The 16,805-nt window shown below is 46.3% G+C and overlaps 2 protein-coding genes and 1 pseudogene across 9 annotated transcripts in view; 2 read left to right on the top strand and 1 right to left on the bottom strand.

Moving 5' to 3' along the window:
* The window catches only part of RPA1 (replication protein A1), a 64,153-nt gene extending 47,849 nt beyond the window's left edge, over positions 1-16,304 (bottom strand). For both annotated transcript variants that reach the window (XM_008270927.5, XM_089317602.1), the window contains exons 1-2: positions 16,218-16,304; positions 843-893 (exon numbers count right to left, since the gene is read on the bottom strand). In XM_008270927.5, coding sequence (XP_008269149.1) covers positions 843-893; positions 16,218-16,250 — 84 coding nt within the window. In that variant the 5' untranslated portion in view covers positions 16,251-16,304. The remainder of the gene's footprint in view (positions 1-842; positions 894-16,217) is intronic.
* LOC149121219 (non-histone chromosomal protein HMG-14 pseudogene) lies at positions 3,528-4,539 on the top strand (annotated as a pseudogene). Its single transcript, XR_016223914.1, has one exon. The product of XR_016223914.1 is annotated as a non-histone chromosomal protein HMG-14 pseudogene (transcript).
* A 179-nt stretch (positions 16,305-16,483) lies between the features above and the next one.
* The window catches only part of SMYD4 (SET and MYND domain containing 4), a 63,612-nt gene continuing 63,290 nt past the window's right edge, over positions 16,484-16,805 (top strand). For 5 of the 6 annotated variants that reach the window (XR_011383626.2, XR_016223913.1, XM_051824515.3 and 2 more), the window contains exon 1: positions 16,484-16,739. The gene's annotated coding sequence lies outside the window, so the exon portion shown is untranslated. The remainder of the gene's footprint in view (positions 16,740-16,805) is intronic. The other variant, XM_070061184.2, reaches the window with a different exon arrangement.

The raw sequence follows: 16,805 nt of genomic DNA, 5'->3' as shown, positions 1-16,805 counted from the left end.
ACCACCACCTGTGACACCGGCATCCCATATGAGCAGCAGTTCAAGTCCTAGCTGCTCCACTTCCAAGCCAGCTCCCTGCTAATATGCCTGGGAAGTCAGTGGAGGATGGCCCAAGTGTTGGGTCCCTGCCACTACATGGGAGATTCAGATGGAATCAGGTTCCTGGCTTTGGCCTGGCCTAGCCCTGTCTGTCGTGGCCATCTGGGGAATGAACCAGCAAATGAAAGATCTCTCCCACTCTGTATCTCTCTAACTCTGCGCTTAAGGAAAAAAAAAAATCCCTCAGCATATTCTGAATACAGTATTCACAACTTAACTACTTTGGCGAAGTAGTTAAGCTTCCACTTGCAGCGCTGGACATCCTATAGGGGCGCCAGTTTAAGTTCCAGCTGCTCCACTTCCAATCCAGCTCCCTGCTGATGGTCTGAGAAAGCAACGGAAAATGGCTCAAGTCCTTGGGTCTCTGCACCTATGTGGGAGACCCAGAAAAAGCTCCTGGCTCCTGGCTTCGGATCAGCCCAACTCCAGCCACTGTGGCCATTTGGGGAGTGCACAAGCAGTTGGAAGATATCTCTCTGTCTCTCCCTCTCTGTGTCTGTAACTCTGCCTCTCAAATAAATAAATTTTTAAAAAATAAAATAAAATCCCATCCTATCAAGGGTTAACTTTAGCTAACATAGTAGTATTTCTCTTCTAGGATTAGATCAGAATGGCCTATTTTTGTTGTGATGCTGGGGAGAATTTCCTAAAGTGGACAATTCTGCCTGACCTTCATCAAGCATAATTTATAGTTACGCATGAGTATAAAAATCATCTGACAGGAAACATGTGTAGATACTTACAATGACCTGCAGGATGGGTTGAATAGATGTATCTCCCTGCTGCAATATGGCCTGAAAGAAGAAAAACCCACATTGTGAGAGATGACTCAACTCACGATTAAAAACGGACTTATTTTCACAGTTGGGCATTTGGAATAATTAACTACAGGTAACACTGTTAAAAGAGTCTGTTCAGAGCCTGTCATTTGAAAAGTCTAGTTTATCACTCTGGACAAATCACAAAAGTGAGAAATATGCTTCCAGACAAGGATGTACTCACTCTACCTACAGCACTGCTGCGGCACATGTACTCATTATTCATAACAGCACACTGGCTTCCCAATACTGCCCTTTAACAGGAAATCAGATTTAAATAAAGTACAATAAATCCTTAGAACAGAATACAAGGGGGCTTCAAAAAGTTCCTGAACTCTTCTAGTCCCAGGTGCTCTGAGATTGGCGGTTTATGGTATAGACATGGCTATGTCCAAGAACCACATACAACTGGTCCCCAAAATGACACAAAAATGACAAGAAACCCTGATCAGAGATAAACCTCTTAACGGGGTAGACCAAGTTCCAGAGGCACATGCACTGTGCCACAAAGCACAAAAGGAAGAAGCAGCAACAGGCCAACACCGCCCGGCTGTGAGCACATGTGCTGGGGCTGTAAAGGCCTCACCAAGCCCGAGTCCAAAGAGGTCAGGCTCAACTGACTTGTTCACAGGGCCCACCCCAAGCTCAGAAAGCGTGCTCATGCCCTCACTGCCTAGAATCTCAGGCTGTGCCAGCCAAAAACAAGGCCAGGTTCAAACCAACCGCTAGGCTAAGGCCCAGGCCCAGGCTCAAGTTATGGCTATGACTCCAGCTCTAGTTCAGTGCAGGTTCAGGCTCCCACAGGTTCCACAGTAACAGCCTCTATCAGTGTGAGGACAGAAAGAGTGATGTGACCTCCTAGCTGGTATCCTGTGCTATTTGTACAAATAAAGAAAAGGCAGAGGAATAGTACAATGGTTAAGATGCCTCTTGGGACTCCCATATCCCCTAACAGAGTGCCTGGGTTCAAGTCTCAGCTCCTTTCCTGATTCCTGCTTTTTTCTAGCGCACACACTGGGAGGCAGCAATATCTCAAGTACTTGGGTCCCTATCACTCAAACAGGAGACCTAGACTGAGTTCTCAGCTCCTGGCACAGCTCTGGCTGTTGCAGCTACTTAAATGAACCAGTGGATGGAAGATGCCTCTGCCCCCAACCGCACCCCATTAACTATCTTTCAAATAAATAAATAAATAAATAAATCTTTAAAAAAATAAAAAGGTGGGACTGGTGCTGTGGCATAGAGGGTAAAGCCACTGCCTGCAGTGCCAGCATCCCATATGGGGGCCAGTTCGAGTTCCAGCTGCTCCACTTCCTATCCAGCTCTCTGCTATGGCCTAGGAAAGCAGTAGAAGACAGCCCAAGTCCTTGGGCCCCTGCACCCGCATGGGAGACCCCAAGGAAGCTCCTGGCTCCTGGCTCCTGGCTTCGGATCAGGGCAGCTCCAGCCACTGCGGTCAATTGGGAAGTGAACCAGTGGATAAAGACCTCTCTCTCTCTCTCCTCTCTGTGTAACTCTGACTTTCAAATAAATAAATAAATCTAAAAAAATAAAATAAAATAAATAAAAAGGCTACAAGTCAAACTGGGTGACTGGCATTGTAGCAAAGCAAGTTAAGCTGTCACCTGCTATACCAGCATCCCATATGATCCCTGGTTAGAGTCCTGGCTCCTAGCCAATGTGTCTGGGAAAGCACCAGAAGATGGCCTTGGGCCCCTATCCATGTAGAAGAAGTGAACAGAATTTCAGGCTCCCTGGCTTCAGCCCTGGCTGTTGTAGCCATTTGGGGAGTGAATCAGAGAATGGAAGATCTTTCCCTTTCTCTGATTCTCTGTCACTTTGCCATCCAAATAAACAAACTGATCTTTTTTTTTTTTTTAAGTCAAACACTGGAAAAAGAAATATCATTAATAGCAGACAAAATAGACTTTAGGACAAGGAATATTACCAGGGATACAAAAACATATTTAATAATAATACGGTTGATGTCTAAAGACTTACGAAATAAATGTGTGCACCTAACAAATTTTTCAAATATATATTAAGAAAAAACACGGCACCACGGCTCACTAGGCTAATCCTCCGCCTAGCGGCGCCGGCACACCAGGTTCTAGTCCCGAATGGGGCGCCGGATTCTGTCCCAGTTGCCCCTCTTCCAGGCCAGCTCTCTGCTGTGGCCAGGGAGTGCAGTGGAGGATGGCCCAAGTGCTTGGGCCCTGCACCCCATGGGAGACCAGGATAAGTACCTGGCTCCTGCCATCGGATCAGCGCGGTGCGCCGGCCGCAGCGCGCCGACCGCAGCAGCCATTGGAGGGTGAACCAACGGAAAAAGGAAGACCTTTCTCTCACTGTCCACTCTGCCTGTCAAAAAAAAAAAAAAAAGAAAAGAAAAGAAAAGAAAAGAAAAGAAAAAACAGACAAAATTAAAAGGAAAGACAACTCCACAATTAAAATCAGCAGCTTCGATCCAGTTCTCCCACCACCCCCGCCGCGGGTCCCAGCAGCTCCGGCGGCGGGAGGAGCGGCAGCGGCCAGGCAGCCCAGCTCCGCGAAGGCTCTCGGCGCGTCGCGGCCTGCAGGCACCCAGAACGCGCCCTCCGCGCTGCCAGGATGCCCAAGAGGAAGGTCAGCTCTGCCGAGGGGGCAGCCAAGGAGGAGCCCAAGAGGAGGGAAGGTGGAAGCGAAGCCCAAGAAGGCCGCCAGGAAGGAGAAATCATCGGACAAGAAAGTGCAAGTAAAGGGGAAGAGAGGAGCAAAGGGAAAACAGGCCGAGGTGGCTAACCAAGAAGCTAAAGAAGACTTGCCTGCAGAAAACGGAGAAACGAAAAACGAGGAGAGTACAGCAGAAGAGAAAGAAGCCAAGTCCGATTAACACCATGCACCACGTGTTTGTTTTCAGTGGTCCCTGTCTCCCTTCTGTACAATCCAGAGGAATATTTTTATCAACTATTTTGTAAATGCAAGTTTTTTAGTAGCTCTAGAAACATTTTTAAGAAGGAGGGAAGCCCACCTCATCCCATTTTTTAAGTGTAAATGATTTTTTTTAAGAGGTGAAATAATTTGCTGGTTGTTTATTTTTTGATACAACCAGAAAATAGTGGCATATTGAATTCTGGGAGGCTTTGACTGTCTTGGGTGTCAGCTTAACATTCCATAGGTGGGGGTGGTTTTTATATCCTACAGTACAGCGCATACTAAATGGCAATTTGGAGTCTCAATTGTGCATTTAATCTGTCTCGAATATTTTCAGTTTCTTCTCCCGTGTTTTGTAGAATTGTTTCCTACAGAAAACCACTCCTTGTTCTGTCAGAACCACGTGCACTCTATAACATCTTCGGTTGTGGTAGTCCAGTTTTCCTAATGATTTTGTTAATGTGCTGTGAAAGATTGAAAATTTGAGTGTCGTGTATATGCTATTATATTGTGAATGGGTGGGATTTATGTAATAGCAACATTTGAAGATACTTGTACTTGATAGCCTCTTAAGGAAGAGTTGCCTCCAAATTTGAAGCTGGAAAGTCACTGGAATAACTTTTAAAAAGAGTGACAATTCATGGCTTTTTAGATTTTTGGTACGTATGTTAAGAATTGTGTACAAATTAAAATGTGTGTGCTGATTCTCAACACCAAAAAAAAAATCAGCAGTTTCAACAGTCTCTCAGTAAATGATAGGGCGAGTAGGTCACCCCCACCCCCACTCCCACAAAAATAATCAGGAATACAGGAAACATGAACTATCAACCAAGTTCATCTGATAATTTAACAACCACAGAAAACACATTCTTATAAGTGCACTCGGATCACTGGCATCAAGACAGTTCATATAGGCAATAAAATAAGTCTCAATAAATGTGAAATCATACAGGGTACATTATCTGACCACACAGGAATTAAATTACAACTCAATAACAGTATGATACCTATAAAACCCTAAAATATTTAGAAATTAAACTCATACTTCTAAATAAGCCATCTGTTTAGAGAAGAAATCACAAAGAAAATCAGAAAGCATTTAACTGAATAAAAATGGAAATATGAGTACAATCTAAATTTGTGAACTAGAGCTAGAGCAATGCTTAGATGGAAAATTATAGCTTTAAAGGCTTACATCAGAGAAAAAACAAGTTCCCATGTCAATGATTAAAGCTTTCATCATAAGGAGCTGGAAAAAGAATTAAACCCAAGTGTGTAGAAGGAAGGAGACAAAGAATGAAAATCAGTTAAACAGAAAGCATACAAACACTAAGAAAAACCTAAATGAACTAGAAGCTGGCTTTTGAAAAGATCAATAAAATTGATAAACTTTTAGCCTGGTCTAATAAAGAAATTGTTCATCTTAAAGATTTATTTATTTATTTGAAAGAGTTACAGAGGGTGAGGCAGAGGCAGAGGACAGAGATCTTCTATCTACTAGTTCTCTCCTCAAATAGTTGCAATGGCCAAGGCTGGGCCAGGCCAAAGCTAGGAGCCAGGAGCTTCATCCATGTCTCCACGTGGGCATAGGGGCTCAAGGACTTGGGCCATCTTCTGTTGCTTTCCCAGGCACATTGGCAGGGAGCTGGATTGTTAGTGGAGCAGCAGGGACTTGAATCAGCTCCCATATGGGATGCTGGGCGCTGCAGGCAGTAGCTTTACCAGCTACGCTACAGTTCTGGCCCAGAAAACAATTTTTAACATCAGGAATACAAAGGGAGGCATCACTAGAAATCACATATGCAAATATATACACAAATATATGTGTGTAAATGAAAGAAATGGGAGCAGGAGTTTGTCCTGGTGGTTACGATGCCTCTGGGGACTTCTACGCCGTGACAGACTGTCTAGGTTGGAGTTCCAGCTCTGGCTCCTTCTTCCACTTCCTGCTAATGCAGACCCTGAGAGGCATCTGCTGGTGACCCAAGCAGCTGGGTCCCTGCCACCCACCTGGTTAGATCTAGACTGAATTCCTGGCACCCAGCTTGGGTCTGGCCCTGTCCCACCCACTGCAGGCCTTTCAGGAGTAGATGAGTGGACAGGGGAGTGCGCCTTCTCTCTCTGCTTCTCAAATAAACAAAAATAAAATATCCTAAGAGCGAAAACTCCAGGTCCTGATGGCTTCATGGGTGAATATCTAACATTTAAAGGACCAAAAAATACAAACTTTGTATGAATTACTTAAATAAATAGTAGTCTTCCTTATACTTTGATGAAACAATGACATTCTTTTTTGTTTTTTGTTTGTTTTGCAGCCTGTCTTTTAAAAAAAAAAAAAGATTTACTTATTTATTTATTTGAAAGTCAGAGTTACACAGAGAGAGGAGAGGTAGAGAGAGAGAGGTCTTCCATCCGCTGGTTCACTCCCCAATTGGCCGTATGGCCAGAGCTGCGCTGATCTGAAGCCAGGAGCCAGGAGCTTCTTCTGGGTTTCCCACGTGGGTGCAGGGGCCCAAGGACCTGGGCCGTCTTCCATTTTCCCAAGCCATAGCAGAGAGCTGGATTGGAAGTGGAGCAGCCGGGTCTCGAACCGGTGCCCATATGGGATGCCAGCACTTCAGGACAGGGTGTTAACCTACTGTGCCAAAGTACCGGCCCCAAAACAATTAAAGGCTTGGATCATTCATGAATCTAATGCAGAATTTCCTCAACAAACAGCAAATCAAACCCGGCGCTAGGGGCCGGCGCTGTGAGCAGTAGGCTAATCCTCCGCCAGTGGTGCAGGCATCCCATATGGGTGCTGGCTCGAGTCCTGGCTGCTCCTGTTCTGATCCAGCTCTCTGTTATGGCCTGGGAAAGCAGTAGAAGATGGCCCAGGTCCTTAGACTCCTGTACCAGTGTGGGAGACCAGGAAGAAGCTCCTGGCTCCGGATGGGCCCAACTCTGGCTGCTGCGGCCATTTGGGGAGTAAACTAGCACAAGAAAGACCTCTCTCTCTGTCTCTCCTTCTCTCTGCCTGTAACTGTACCTCTCAAATAAAGAAATAAAATCTTTAAAAAAAAAAAAAAAAGCACTATTTAAAATGAATATATCATGACCAGGTGGGATTTATCCCAGGAAGGCAAAGGTCACTCAACATCTGAAAATCAACATAATTTGTCACAATAACAGCATAAAGAAGAAAAACTATGATCATCATGATAGAGAAAAAGCACCTGATAAAATTTGAAAGTCTCATTCATCATAAAAAGTCTCGGCAAAGCAGGCATAGAAGAAAGGCTTAAATTGACAACCAGCATTTACAAAGCAATCTACTGTGAATGATATCTTCCTAAGATCAGGAAAAATACAAGGATGTAACTCTCACTTTTATTCAATTGGTATTAGAGGTCCTAATTCAGTAAGGCAAGAGAAATAAATAAAAGGCATAAAGACTGGAAAGGAAGAAACAGACTCCTTTACTTCCAGATATGATCGTGCACACAGAAAATCCTAAGGAATCTGCAAAAACAAGTGAATCATCTTAGCTAAGTTGGCAGGACACAAGGCTGACATACAGAAATTATTTAATTATTTTTGATTTTAATTATCGGAAAGGCAGAGAGACTCTGACAAAAAGAGACCTCATTTACTGGTTGGTTCACTTCCCAAATGCTTGCAACAACAGGGCTTGGGCCAACCCAAAGCCAGGAGCCAGAAACTCAATCTGGGTCTCCCATGTGGATGACAAGGGCTCAACTGCTTGATCCATCACCTGCTGTATCCCAGCAGGAAGCTGGAATGAGGAACCCGAGTCAGAACCCAAACTCAGGCACCCCAAAATGCTATGTGGGTGTTAACTGCTGAGCCTGTCCCCATTTGTATTTCTATGGAGTAGAAATAAATAACTAAAAATGCAATTTCCCAAAATGTCACTTAAGTACCATCAAAGGTAAAATACCTAGGAATAAATTAACAATATATAGGCAAGATTTACATACTAAAAGCTACAAAACACTTCTGAGATAGTAAAGAAAAACTAATGAATGAACACCATGTTCATCTTCTGAAAGACTCAATTATTTTCAAGATGTTAACTGACCCCAATCTATACATTCAATGTAATCCTAATTGAAATCTCATCAGGCTTTCTGTATTAGAAACAGACAGGCTGAATTCCAAAATGTGTGTGAAAATGCAGAACCTAAAATTGGTAAAACAATTTGACAGGCTGCAATTGTGGTGTAGCAGGCAAAGCTGTGGCTTGCAACACTAGCATCCCCTATGGGCACCAGCTGGAGTTTCACTGCGCCGCTTCTGATTCAGCTCCCTGCAGATGCGCCTGAGAAAGCAGCTAAGGATGGTTCAAGTGCGTGGGCCCTGCACCCATGTGGGAGACCTGGAAGAGGCTTCTGGCTTCAGGCTAGCAGATGGAAGACATTGCTCTCTGTCTCTCCCTCCTCTCTCTCTCTAATTCTGTCTTTCAAATAAATCTTTAAAATTTTTTTTTGAAAAAGACATGAATTTGTGGAATTTATGCTGCCAAATTTCCTTTTTACTTATTTTCATTTTATTTGAAGGGCATAGAGACAGATATTTTTTATTTATTTATTTGAAAGGGAGAGTTACAGAGAGAGGGCAAGGCAGACAGAAATCTTCCATCCATCGGTCTACTCCCCAAATAGCCACAACAGCCGAGGCTGGGTCAGGAACCTAGACTCCATTCTGGTCTCCCACATGGATGGCAGGGGCCTAAGTACCTGGGCCATCTTCCACTGCTTTCCCAGACACATTAGCAGGCAGTTGGATCAGAAGTGGGGCAGCCAGAATGCGCTGTTGAACGGGTACTCATATGAATGCCAGCACAGCAGGCAGTGGCTTTTACCCTGCTGTGCCACAACCCTGGCCCACAAAAGAAGACCTTCTACTGACTGGTTCACCCCCAAAACATCCACAACAGCCCAGACTGAAGCCAGGGTCCTAGAACTCAATCCAAGTCTCTCATGTAAGTGGCAGGGATCCAAGTACTTGAGCCACCACCCGTTGCCTCCCGGACTCCGCATCAGCAGGCGGTCAGATGGAACCAGGCACTCTGATATGGCAAGCAGGCTCCAGAAGCAGGGTCTTAATCACTGCACCAAACGCCTGCCTCTACACTGCCAGATTTCAAGACCTACCATCCAACTACAGTTTTAAAGGCAATGTGGTACTGGCGTAGCCATCAACATACATGGCAAAATAGACATCCCAGAAACAGGCCCACACTAAGTGACAAAGTAACTCAATGGTCTTTTCAACAAATACTGCTGAAACAACTGAATATCTAAATGGGAGGAAGTGACCAAATATCATACATAAAAAGGTAAACTTAACGGTGGGCATTCAACCTAGTGGTCAGGACAGCTGCCTGGCTCCAAGACCTGCCTCCCGCTCCTGACTGGCTTCCTGCTGACGCAGACTCCGGGCAGCAGCACTGATGGCGCTGTAACTGGGTCCTGCCATCCATGCAGGAGACCTGGGCTGAATTCCTGGCTTCCAGCTTCAGCAGAGGCCAGTCCTGGCTGTTGTGGGCAGCTGGGGAGTGAACCACAGGATGGAGTTCCCTCTTTTGTCTTCCTTTTTTTTTTCTCTGCCATTCAAATACATACTTTTTTTTAAAAAAAAAAAAAGGCCATTTCTCTTTTGTTTAAAAAAAATAAACTTGAAATGATGTGCAAGCAAGATCAAAATTTCTAGAAAACATAGGACAAAAGATTTAAGACCTTGGAATAGGCAAAGATTTCTTTGGACACAAAAATACAATTCAGAAAAGAAAAAACGCTGATAAAATGAACTTCATCAAAATTTAAAAATGCTCTCAAAAAAATTATATACATGGGTGTACACACACACACACACACACACCATTAAAAGCATGAAAAGGAGAGCTGCAGATAGAGAGAAAATATATGTAATACTTATAGGTAGCAAATGACATATCTAGAATAAAGAATTCTTACAAATCAATTTTTTGAATGGTCAAAGGATATGGACATCTTACAAAAGAGGACGCATACAAATGGCCAGTAAGCACATGAAAAGATCCTCAACATCATTAGTCACTAGGGTTAGTACAAACTTAAACCACAGTAAGAAGACATTACACATTCACTGCAATAGTTAGAATCAAAAAGTTTGATATTTCACACTGGCAAGGATATGGATCAACTAAAATTGTCATGACCATTTTGGAAGACAGCTTGGTGATTTCCTATGAAGTTAATCAGTTACCATATGACTCAGCAATTGCACTTCTAGATATTTATCGCACAGGAATGAAAATTTCCACAAAAAGATCCATACATAAATGTTAAGTGTCACTATTCATAATAGCCAAAGAGATGAAAATAACCCAAATGCCCAACAAGAAGTAAACAAACAAACTGTGTTACAGGCATACAACAGACTACTATTTAACAAAATAGAAACTACTGAAACAACAGGAGTAAGTCTCAATGTTCTATATTTGGGTTAAGGTGTTGGTTACAGGGGTACAAAACTTGCCAACTATAAGGCCGGCACTGTGGCATAGCAGTAAAGCTGCCACCTGTCACACCAGCATTCCATATGGGTGCTAGTTCATGACCTACCTGCTCCACATCCGATCCAGCTCTCTGTTAAAGACCTGGGAAAAGCAACTGAAGGCCCAAGTGCTTGGGCTCCCGCCACCCATGTGGGAGATCCAGATGAACTCCTGACTCCTGGCTTCAGCCTGGCCCAGCCCCAGCCGTTGCGGCTATCTGGGGAGTGAACCCACAGATTTAAGATCTCTCAATCTGTAACTCTTTCAAATAAATAAATAAGGGGGCAGCTGCTGTGGCATAGTGGGTAAAGCTGCTACCATATGGGTGTCGGTTGAGTCCTGGCTGCTCCACTTCCCATCCAGCTCTATGCGATGGCCTGGGAAAACGGTAGAAAATGGCCCAAGTCCTTGGGTCCTTGCACCTGTGTGGGAGACCTGGAAGAAGCTCCTGGCTCCTGGCTTCAGATCAGTGTTGCTTGGGCCATGTTGGCTGGTTGGGAGTGAAACAGCGGATGAAGACCCCCCACCTCTCTCTGCCTCTCTGTAACTCTCTTTCAAAAAAAAAATCTAATCTTTAAAAAAAAAGAAATTTTTCAAACTATATACTTAAAATGTCTATTTCTATTATATGTAAATGAAACTGTTGTAAAGATGTTTTTTACAAAGTAACTACTTCTAGGGAATAGAACTGAGCAAGGTAGAGCAGAAGGCCAATAATTTCATTAAACAATCTTTCTACTTTACTTAATTTAAAAACCACACGGGTTGGGGCCAGCATTGTAGTGTAGTAGGTTAAGCCTCTGCCTGCAGCACCGGTATCCCATATAGGAATGGGTTCCTGTTCCAGCTGTTCCTCTTCCAATCCAGCTCTCTGCTGATGGCCTGGGAAAGCAGAGGAAGGTGGCCCAAGTGCTTGGGCCTGTGCACCCGCATGGGAGACCCGGAGAAAGCTCTTGGCTTCAGATCGGCCCAGCTCCGTCTGTTTCGAACACTTGGGGAATGAGCCAGCAGATAGAGGACCTTTCTGTTTCTGTCTCTGTCTCTCTGTAACTCTACCTTTCAAATAAATAAATAAAAAATATTTAAAAAGAAAAGAAACCACTAGGGTTAAGCCGCTGCTTGCCACACAGGCAACCCGTATCAGATGCCGATTAGAGTCCTGGTCGCTCCCCTTCCCATCCAGCTCTCTGCTAATGCTTCCAGGAAGTATGGCCCAACTAGCTGGGCCCCTGCCACCCATGTGGGAGATCCAGATGGAATTCCTGGCATCAGCCTGGACCAGCCCTGCCCACTGCAGCCATTTGGTGAGTGAACCAGGAATCAAAGCTCTCTCTCTGTCTTCCTACCCTTCTCTGCCACTCTGCCTGTCAAATAAATCCTAAATAAATAAAATCACACATGGAGCCAACATTTGGCCTAGCAATTAAGATACTTGTGTCCCAAATCAAAGCTCCTGGGTTTCATGCACGCCCCAGGCTACTGAGGCCCGTTCCCTGCTAGTGCTGACTGTGGGAGACAGCAGTGATGGCTTAAGTGATTGGGTTCTTGCCAACCACATCAAAGACCTGGACTGAGTTCCAGGCTCCTGGCTTTGGACTGACCCAGTCCTGAATGAGGCAAACATTTGGGGAGTGAACCAGCGATGGAGACACCCCCAAATTCCTGCCTATTAAAAAGCACTTCCACATCAGCACCAATGGCTCAGGGACAGGGACCAATACCCAGATCTATTCCCGAGTTTGAGGCGTGACAGCAGGAGTGAGGATGTGCCTGGGGCAGTTGGGCCTTAGCCTGGGGGCACCCAACTACCAAAATAAAACCACATGCATGTATCACTTTACTATTCTTTCTTCATTTAAAATTTGTCATCATAAATACTGATTGTGTTAGGTAGGAAGTCAGTTATGAGCTTATGTGTGTGTGACCTAAAGGCCTGAAGAAAAGACATCTATGTCCAGCATATGCATCTGCATCTCAGAGTCATCCTGACAATGTTTCAGGGGCAGCCCGGCCTTCAAATCCTGCCCTGCCCCCTTCTACCTGATAACCTGCCAGGTGGAGGTCACCGCCTCTCTGCCTGACAAATCTTCCACAATCTCCCAGATGCAGCCCAGTATCTGCATTTCAAACACCCAGCTCCCCATACCCATTCTCCAGGGGGTCTTGCTCACCCTTCCTCTAAACTCAGGAAGGTGCCAGCTAGGCTTCCTCCTGTCCGATACCTTCAGGGGAAAACTCAGATAGAAGTTTTTCTATTTACATCCAAAAAGCCCTTTGTTCCAATGTTCCAGAGGAGCAGAGGTGGGGAAGCAAGACCCATCTCCTTAACCACCCCCACCCCTCAACCGGACTGCGCGCTCAGCCCTCCACCTCTCTGCTGAGCCGCCCACCTGGTCTGCCCAGGTGTAATCTCTCTCTACTCAACCATGTAACCTTGCCCCCCCACCCCCACCCCAGTCCGAGCGACTGGGCACTCTCAGGTCCTGTCTGGAGAGGTGCCCATCCGTTCTTACGGATGTCCCTACCCTAATAAAACTTGCTATTTTACCTCCCACTACTCTGTCTCACGCCTGAATTCTTTCTTGCGCGAAGACAAGAACCCTACATTTTCTCCAGTAACAACTGTAACACTACTTTTTTCTAAAGCATAGAGCATTACATATATACTTAAGATAAAAAGTCTTAAATTTTCCAAATTAACATTGTTACTAAAAATACTAGGCCTAATCAAGAGCACATGCATTCAAGTCCTCACAACCATCCCTCCTCCCTGAGAGGCAAGTTAACTCCTCTGCACTTGAATTTCTTCATTTGTAAAATGGGGTAATAATAAAAAAAAAAGTACCTATCAGGGGTACTTAAGTACTATCATAAAGTATGTCATATTGAAAATGGTCAAAAACAGCACTTCTATTCCCCCTTCTTTCTATGACCCAATGACTTAACATACAAATGCTGTCTGTCCTGTTTCCCACAGTAGCTCCCCGTGTAAGCTCTCGTCCAGAATGCCTGCACCCTTTGTGTTTCACTTGCTTACTCTCTGGGCCTGTCTTTGTAACGAAAATGATACTTGCTTTAGGTGATGGTCACAGCCCAGAGATTCCTCACCCTCACTCCATCACCACACACACACACATGCAAAAACTTCCTTTCTCATTTATTAAGAAAATAAACAACAAACAAAATCCAAGCAGTATTTGAGAAGAGGCCAGCATTGTGGCACAGCGGGTTAAGCTGCCACCAGGAACATCAGCATCCCTTATAAGCATCGGTTCTGGTCCCAGCTGTTCCACTTTGGGTTCATATCCCTGCTAGTGTGCCTGGGAAAGCAGTGGATAATGGATGGCCCAAGTACTTGGGTCCCTGCCACCCATGTGGGAGATGCAGATGGAGCGCCAGGCTCCTGGCTTTGGCCTGACCCAGCCTTGACTGTTGTTGCTATGAGGGGAGTGAACCAGCAGGTGGAAGATCTTTCTCTACATACTCCTCTGTCTGTAACCCTGCCTTCAAATAAATAAATCTTTAAAAAAAATTTTTTAAGGAAAACTAACTTACCAAACTGTTTAAATGAACCTATAAACACAAACATTCCATTTAAAGTGAAGATACCCTTATTTCTCCCAAAGGTGCAAGGCAGCAGCTACAAAGTAAACGAGGCTGCAAGTTGCAACAAGTCCCAGGCTTCAGCATCCATCCATCCCTAACTTACTACAAAACTCACTCAACTCTGACAGCTGTCTGTCCCTTCCTGCCTTTCTTCCCCATCCAGCTCTATCCTTCTTTCTGCTGTCTTAATCATTCACGCAGCTAGCAAACATTTGCCAGGCACCTCCAGGTACTGGGGACACTGTAGGAAGCAAAAAAACCCAGCATGACTGCAGGCCCCATGGAATTTACAACCTACTGGAGGAGACAGACCGTAACTGACATTAATCAAATAAACAACCAATCAATGTAAAATTACACGTGTGACTATTAATCCCAGGTAACATATACTGAGCATTTACTATGTAACAGGCAATGAGCTAAACACTTAAATGTATTAACACACTTTCTTACTTTATGCAAAAGGTACTAGGCATCATCACCCTGATATTACAGAAGGAAAACAGTCCAGTGTTCTGCCCAAAGTCACAGATCTAACAAGGGAACACACAGGAATTACAGTCCCAAAATAAAAGAATTTAGCCTAGTAAGTGAAGTCAAAGAAGACTTCCCCCAAAAGTAACTACTGAGCTTAAGATTTGAAAATTATGTTAGCCAATGAGGGAGGAGTGAAGAACCCAGGCAGAAGGAAAAGAATGTTCAAAAGCCCCACACAAGGCAAGAGTATGCAATGTATCAGGAATTTAAAGGTTTTTTTTTTTTTTTTTTTTTTTTTAAGGCTACAGAAGAGAGTGAAAAGAATAGTGGGAAGAGGGTAATCAAGCCAAGAAATGAAGGCGCCAGCATAGATGGGAAGAAGCGGATGGATTTAAAAGATCTACGTGGGGAGCCCGGGTTGTGGCACAGCGGGGTTAAGCCTCTGGCTGACATCCAGATGAGCACTGATTCAAGCCCTGGCTGCTCCTCTTCCTGCAGTGCCAGCATCCCATAGGGGTGGAGGTTCGAATCCCAGCTGCTCCTCTTCCAATCCAGCTCCCTGCTAATGCACTCGAGAAAGCGGCAACGGGCGGCCCAGGTGCTGGGCCCCGGCCACCCACACGGGAAATCCGCACAGAGTTCCAGGCTCCTGGCTCCAGGATGTTGGGAAGTGAAGGAGCAGATGGAAGAGCTCTCTCTCCTTTTCCTTCTCCAACTCTGCCTTTCACATACAAGAAATCTTTAAAAAGAAACAAACAGGGTTGGTGCTGCAGCACAATGGGCTAAGCCTCTGCCTGCAGTGCCAGCATCCCACAGGGGTGGAGGTTCGAATCCCAGCTGCTCCACTTCCGATCCAGCTCTGTTATGGCCTGGGAAATCAGAGAAAGTGGCCCAAGTGCTTGGGCCCCTGCACCCACGCGGGAGACCTGGAAGAAGGTCCTGGCTCCTGGCTTCGGATTGGCCCAGTTCCAGCCACGGCGGCCACTTGGGGAGTGAACAAGAGGATGCAGGATCTCTCTCTCTCTCTTTGTCTCTGTCTCTCTGTAACTGCCTTTCAAATAAATCTTAACCAAAAATGAATAAAGGATCTATGCTAAGGTAAAATACGCTCCACTTGGTGCTGGACTGGACGTGTGAACTCAGTTTCTGGCTGGGTAACATCCGGAGACCCAGACTTGGGAAGATAAAGGATCTGGTCCGGGCAGATGGCATTTAAGATGCCTTTGATACACTAGGTAGACGGATGAGTACAGAAGTCTTTTTGAGTAAAGGGGGCTTGGCACAGAGAAACCTGTTAACTGACTTCTGGATGGTAATGAAGTTGCCAGGGGTGGAGGGGGAGGAGCCAGGGGATCAAAAGCAAGACTAGGCAAGCTGAGCCACAGAGGCCAAAGGCAGAGGTGATCAACAGGCCCCAGCGCCGCGGGGACCAGGCTGACCCACGGCAGGTGCCGCGAGGCGAGGACACAGAGTAACTGGAAACAGACGACTCTCGAGAAGTTTGGGGGGATGGGGGAAGGGCGGCCGGCGAGGGAGATGCGAACAAAGTACACGTCTGTTTTCTTGGCAGAAAAACGTTGAGCGTGTGTAACGAACACTGGAAGGCTCCCGAGACAAGAGGGCGCCGATCAGCGCGGGGCAAACCCCCGCGGCTCCCCCGCCATCTGCTTCTCCTGCGTTGTCCCGCCCACCGCCCTGGCTCCCCTCCTCCGTCCCCGCTCCGCACGGCTCCGCGCCCACGACCGCTCCCAGCCTCTCCTCACCGCAATGGCCCCCTCACTCAGGTGGCCGACCATGGCTCCGCCGCGCCAACTGCCGCGCTCGGGGTTCGCAGCAGCCCTGCCTTCACTACCGGGGTCCCGCGGGCTGCACGGCAATTGGCCAGAGGAATTGCGCGCGCCACTCCCGCCCACGACGTGCGCGCGGCCTAGGGAGGGGCTTAGGGCCCGAGCAGGCGGCGCATTGGCCGAGACGGCGCACGTGACCTGGCGGAGGCCGGGTTCGAGGCCTAGTGGCGGGCTGGCGGGGCCTGGGGGCGGAGCGCCGCGACGCGGGGCGCGCCGGGTGTCGCGCTCGTGCGGCGGAGCGTGCCGACGACCCAGCTACGCGAGCTCGGCCTGGGCACCTGCGGGAACGCCCGACCAGGAGTTTGGCGCGCGGTCAGCCTGGCAAGCCAGAGCCGAACCAGAGCTGCCCCCCCCCCCTTATAATTACGGCTAAATAGGCTCAAGGCAGCGACTGGATTCCTTAAGCCCTGAACTGTGGCATCCAGGGGCCCTCTGAAGGTAAATAAGATTCAGTTCCCGCAAGTCACAGAAGAGGACTTGCCCAACTCAGGAGATCGGGGAGGC

Source organism: Oryctolagus cuniculus, chromosome 17, assembly GCF_051225735.1.
Source record: "Oryctolagus cuniculus isolate XC-2025 breed Fujian yellow rabbit chromosome 17, ASM5122573v1, whole genome shotgun sequence".
Taxonomy (NCBI): Eukaryota; Metazoa; Chordata; class Mammalia; order Lagomorpha; family Leporidae; genus Oryctolagus; species Oryctolagus cuniculus.
Note: the sequence above shows the minus strand (reverse complement) of the source record. Positions and strands in the feature narration are given on the sequence as shown.